Source organism: Periophthalmus magnuspinnatus, chromosome 18, assembly GCF_009829125.3.
Source record: "Periophthalmus magnuspinnatus isolate fPerMag1 chromosome 18, fPerMag1.2.pri, whole genome shotgun sequence".
Lineage (NCBI taxonomy): Eukaryota > Metazoa > Chordata > Actinopteri > Gobiiformes > Gobiidae > Periophthalmus > Periophthalmus magnuspinnatus.
The window spans coordinates 4,375,566-4,381,434 of record NC_047143.1 but is presented as its reverse complement, the minus strand read 5'-3'; the positions used below and the strand labels follow the sequence as shown (position 1 = coordinate 4,381,434).

The following is a 5,869-nucleotide window of genomic DNA, read 5'->3' as shown; positions in this document are numbered from 1 at the left end:
GCAGAGAATAGTGTTTTCTCAACACTTAAGTCAAAGGGCTCAAACAAGTCTCAGACATTTTTATAAAGTCAAGTATCAAAATAGTGACTCAAGTCTGACTCAAGTCCACACCTCTGTATTGAATAGATAAATATTATTTAAATACTAACGCATGAATCTACTCTTTTCAGACTGAAACTTCTGCCATAATGGTCCAAATGGTTTATGATTAAAGGAGATCTTCTCTCTGAGATCTCCCTCTCCCTCTTTGCATTTTTGACCTGAGAACAAAAGAAAAGATATTTTTGTTCATCTTAACGTGTGGATCTTAAATGTGACGTTAAATTGCAGTAAAATACAATAAAATGAAAGTGAACCTGAAGACAAATTCAGCAAAACAAATGAAGATGCTCACCTTTTCTGAAAGATAAATGGACATATCTAACCTGCTAGCCGCCACGTTCCAAATAGGAATTGAGCATGGACACTTCTTCTGACTCCATTGACTCTGGTTCCAATTCACTTTTTATTGAAATTTGGTGCCCGTCTCTCTGTATCTGCTGCTGTGGGGCAGTGAACCTCGTGATTTTGTTCTTAAACTGTTCATATTAACCCTCTACATGATCCTGGGTTTTTTTATTTCACTATTGTGTCTGTAAATCAAGATATGAACACAGACAACAATAACCTTCTCTCATTATTCTGACATTTAGCAAATAAAATAATTTTGGTAATCCTAACTGACCTAAAACAGGTAAAAAGTTTCATCTGATTTCATGTCAGACAGTGGGAAAAAAACAAACAAAACATATGTGTCTTCTTATATATGTAAACTACTGTTTTCATCTGTATATACAGTCTATGAGGTGGTTTTTGTTCTTTGTTGACTTTGTTGACTCTAGGAGCGATTGCCTGAAAAGACGTCTTTCCAGCCTTGTCTGCACAGGACGCCTCTTGAAACTTGGATTCCTGCTCTGTAAAATAAATATTATTATTTCATGAAATGTTTGTAGAACAACTGACATGTTGTCCACCACAACAAAATAATATGAACTTACGGGAATATTTTTGTTTAGTTATGCAAAAGAGAATCGACACAATAATGGCAACTCCAGCTAAAACAACCAGTCCAATCATTAAACCAATGACAAGGGGAAAAATCTTCAGCGTAAAAACATCATCTGAAATAATACAAAAAAATATATAATTTTATTATACAAACTATGACAATGTTTATTCTAGAGCAGTGGTTTAAAACTGTTTGATCAATTCTATTAAAATTGTCATAACGACTGGAGGGACCAAGGATGCAGACTCAGAAAACAGTTCAACAGAATTTATTTACAAAAAACATGTGGACGGTGGTTAGCGGAGCAGGTGGTGGAGGGCTGGGTCGGCAGTGGATGTTCTGGCCCAGGACAAGGTGAGCTGGATCGAAGGCTGCGGTGCACGGATGGTCCAAGGAGCAAAATCTGGCAAAAAAAAAAAAAGTAATATAGCAACAATAAAATAGTAAAATAGAAGTAAAATTGCAGCAGTTACTTAAAGTGCAAGAGGTAAGTAAAGTGCCTCAGTATGTTTACAGTGCATCAGAAAAACAATGCAATAGCTACTGGATGTACCCACATGGGAGGCACCCGGTAGCTATATATCCAACTGGTGTGGATACGGCAGTGTAATAACAGTCATAATCTGATAGTCTGGATACCCGTCTGGTATTGTTAGTCTGCACAAGACTGGTGCTCTAAGAGCCAATCTTTGACGACCCGTGAGAAGCTGTGAATATCTACCATGTTCTTTAAGTTGTCTGGAAGCCCGTTCCATTCTTTGATGGCTTTGTAGGAAAAGGCTGATTGGGAAAAAGCAGACTTTCTTTTGGGAACATTGCAGTCACCCCTTGAGACAGACCTTCGTGCTCTGTTAAGAAGTTGAGCACGTGGCTGTACAAAAGTTTTCAAGGGGGGTGGGGCAGCATCATGAAGGATTTTATGCACCAGGCGGATATCAGAGTATCTGATCAAATTGTCAAAGCTTAAAACTTTGTATTTGTCTAATATATTGCAGTGGTGGTATCGCCGGGACTTTTTATCAAGAATTTTGAGTGCCTGATTGTGCAAAGATCTTATTTAAATATAGGTCGCTTGGCTTGAGACCAGGACGACATGCAGTCCAGGATGTGAGAGATTATCATTGCATTGAAGTAAGATTTTGCAGCTTCCAATGACAATGAGTTCCTAATATAACGGAAGTTTGTGACATTATATTTCAAAACCTTTCAGACCTTCTTAACATGCTTCTTAAAGGTTAGTCTGGAGTCCAAGATGACGCCCAAATACTTGACTTCCTCTACGTTTTTAAGCATGTAACCGTCCACATAAATATTTGTAAGAACACTGTGATTTTGTTTGTTGGAGAAGTACATTGTGACCGTTTTTTCTGTATTCAATGAAAGGTTCATGCTGTGAAACCACTCCATTGTCTATGATCGCTTGTATCTGTGATCTTGCCCTTTCTGGCATTACCCAAAGCTCATGACCAAAGGTGAGGGTAGGAATGTAGATTGACTGGTAAATCGAGCCCTAACCTGTCACATGCAAAGCAATTATTATTTTATATAATGTATCTTATTTTATAAACTGGTGTGACAAGAAAAACAGTTCATGAAGGTGTGACCTGGTCTTTGTTCAGGATCACCTTTTCTCTCTTCAGGCCAGAGCTGGGACACTGTTAAACAAGTTGGGTCTTTGAAATAAAAATCTATTTTCAGATTACCTGGAAACTCTTGGATTAAGTCAACTACATTAGACATTAGACAAGTAGCTGACAAAATTGTGACTGAAGATGATTTCTATGGAGATGGATATGTTTAATGTTATAGAAACACTTTTTGAGGTATAAAGTTGATTGAAAAACGTATTTTTTCTTCTAAACTCTTACGATTATCAGAGATTTTTAGTTCTTACAATTATATTATTAATTAATCTTGACACCTCACCTCCCTCATTGTCCCACATTCAGACTCGTGCCATTGTGTCAAAGCGAAAGGACCGGGTGGAGGCAGGTTCTTAATGAGGCGGATACAATTCTCAACGTGGAAAAAGTTTGTTTCAGCTGCGATACAACAATGAGCGGTAAGGATAATATTTAGATTTAATAGATTTTTTGCTATTTAAAGATGCAACGTGTATCTTTTCTGGTTGGGGTTCATGTCAACCGCTTGTCACCTTGGAGATGTTATTTCTTCGTCAGTCATGTTCCACAGTATGGCATTCATTACATTTACTCAATCACAGCTGTTTTTATTGTTCAACATATCACTCCAGTAACTTGGCTTGATGGTTACATGCATGTCATGGATGCATTTAATGCCCTACTGTGGAGCATTCAGGGTAAACAATAATATCTCTGGGATGTAAAAGTAAAAAACAAGAAGTATTAATTTATAGTTTTATTAAGGTTGCTAGGTAACAGTTGAGCAATTATCTCTACATAAGTCACACATGCACCAGAACAGTTTTGTTTTTTTTTGTTTTTTTCGACAGAGACCCGCATCGTGGTCCTGGGGAAAACTGGAGTGGGGAAGAGCAGCTTGGCCAACACTATCTTTGGGGAGAAAGTGTTTGAGGCGCGCTCCTCTGCCAACTCTGTCTCCGCCTGCTGCGAGTCCATCACTAAAGAGGTGAACACAGGGAGGTCGGAATTGTATAATAAAAGTAATAATCCTGACAGTTTTAGAAGCTAACACTCCAAAAAAGTAAACATTCATGTAAAGGGCTTTCTGGTGGAAGGTCAGCTACCTGCCTGTCTCCATGGAGATGCTATTTCTTTGTCTGGAATATTTCACAGTATGATATCTTCTCTATCTTGCATTTTTCTATTTAGAGGTGTTTTTGTTGCTAAAAAGAAAATGCCTTAGAAAACACATGCATTGGTTTTGTTAGTGAGATCACCGCTCCACAGATCTGATGACGGCACAGTGGTTAATGCTCACACTTCACAGCAAGAAGGTTCCAGGTTCGACTCCTTCTGTGGAGTTTGCATGTTCTCTTTGTGTCTGGGTGTGTTTCCTCCGACACTCTGGTTTCTCCCATCAATCAGAAACATGCACCGTGGGTTAAATCCTCCAGCTAAGGCAGACCTGATCAAGACTAGCTCAAGATCTGGACATGGGGCCCCCAGCGTTGGCAGGTTTAACCCAGACACAGAAGAATGGGTCAAATGCAGAGGACACTTCCCTACAGTGACAATATGGGCTACCTTAACTTAACTAAAACCTGATCTGTAGTTTGGCCTGGTGGCGTTCTCTGCTTGTTCATTTCAGTTCTATTTATTTTTGTAAAGCCCAAAATCACAACAGTAGCTGCCTCTTCTCTTAGGGCTGAACATGAGCATTGATTTAAACAACAGAAAGTTAGAAAATCAACAATGAAACAGAAACAGACAAGTAAATTAATCAACAGAAAACAAGCAAATGGAGAACTGTCCCAGAACATCCCCTGTTTTTAGATCCTCCTTCTCGGCAAGGAATAACAACAAAAAAAACTGTGGATAAAAGAGAAACCTCGAGGAGAACCACAGTGAAGGAAAGATCCACTCCCACGGACGGGCAGCTGCAGATGTGTCCAGGACTAATGTGCATCCATTTACAGATAGAGTTCAAGTCTGTAGGACCAGAGCCACTCAACTAAGGGACAGAAGGAGGTTTATAGGGACAGAAAGAGGCTCTGTTTCCATGATGGATGCGTTTAAGGGCATACTGTGGAACATTCCAGGCAAAGCAATGACATCTCCATGGAGACAAGCAGAAACATGACATAGTGCAGCTTTGAACTTTTCCTTCAGAAGGTTTGATTTCATGAAGCTGGTCGCTGTTGTTAGGTCACGTCAATAACAGTGAATAATTGTAAACTGGTGATGTTTCTTCTCACCCTCATTAACTGTGAAATCGGCAGGTGAACGGGCACCTCCTGAAGTGGATCGACACGCCCGGACTGTTCGACACGGGGCGCGAGAAGGAGATGAAGTCCGAGATCTTAAAGTGCCTCACTGAGTGCCACCCGGGACCCCACGTGTTCCTCATTGTGCTCAAGGTCGACCGACACACGTCCCAAGAGCAGGCCGTTATAAACAAACTCCAGGAATACTTCTCCAAGGGCGCGCTGGAGTACGCCATTTTGCTGTTCACCGGCGGAGACCAACTGGACGAGGGAACGACCATCCAGGAATTTGTGTATGAGAATGAGGGTTTGAGGCAGCTTCTGGAGAAATGTGGCAACCGTGTCCATGTGGTAGACAACAAATACTGGGGAGAGAACAAGGACGTGTACAGGAGCAACCGGTACCAAGTGTCTGAGCTGTTCCGAACCATAGAGCAAATGAAGATCGCCAATGGTGGACGGTTCTACACCAACAGCTTCCTGCAGCTCAGCATGGAGGAGATGATGCTGAAGACTTACAGCTGCACAGCGGGAGCACTGCTGTTGGCTTTTCTTGGCAAAGCAGTCCTGGATTCAGCCACTTAGCGTAGTTTTAGCTGAGCAATCACACCTATACCAATCTTATCTTTCTCTGGTTATTGCGGCGTTTCAGATGGCATCGCAACATTCTATAGCAGTTCAAATTAAAGCCGCAAGCAGCGATAAAGACACGCACAGCCCTCTATCCTCCTGCAACCGCCATATCCACTCCACAACTCCAGTACTTTTTTCTTCCCGTTGTAAATTCTGTGTACTTTCTAGTGGGACCTTCCCTGTTATTACCAATGTATCTGCCAAATTTAATGCATATCAGTAAAAGTAATAATAATATTCCATGTCAGTAAAAGTAATATGTAAGGTATAGGTAGATGGAGCTGTAGAAATGACTACTTGAAAATGTTGTCTCAGGTTTA

General features: G+C 40.6%; 1 protein-coding gene across 1 annotated transcript; it reads left to right on the top strand.

Annotated features, from left to right (window-relative positions):
• Positions 1–3,068: 3,068 nt before the first annotated feature.
• On the top strand, positions 3,069–5,501 carry LOC117386682 (GTPase IMAP family member 7-like). The gene is made up of 3 exons (XM_033984090.2): positions 3,069–3,110; positions 3,522–3,658; positions 4,932–5,501. The coding sequence occupies exons 1-3, from the start codon at positions 3,104–3,106 to the stop codon at positions 5,499–5,501; spliced, it is 714 nt and encodes a 237-aa protein (XP_033839981.1). The 5' UTR covers positions 3,069–3,103.
• Positions 5,502–5,869: the final 368 nt, after the last annotated feature.

Bases quoted from the DNA above. Each gene is read 5' to 3' on its own strand.
- LOC117386682 (XM_033984090.2), top strand. The intron at 3,659-4,931 runs GTGAACACAGGG...TGAAATCGGCAG, and splicing joins GCGAGTCCATCACTAAAGAG to GTGAACGGGCACCTCCTGAA.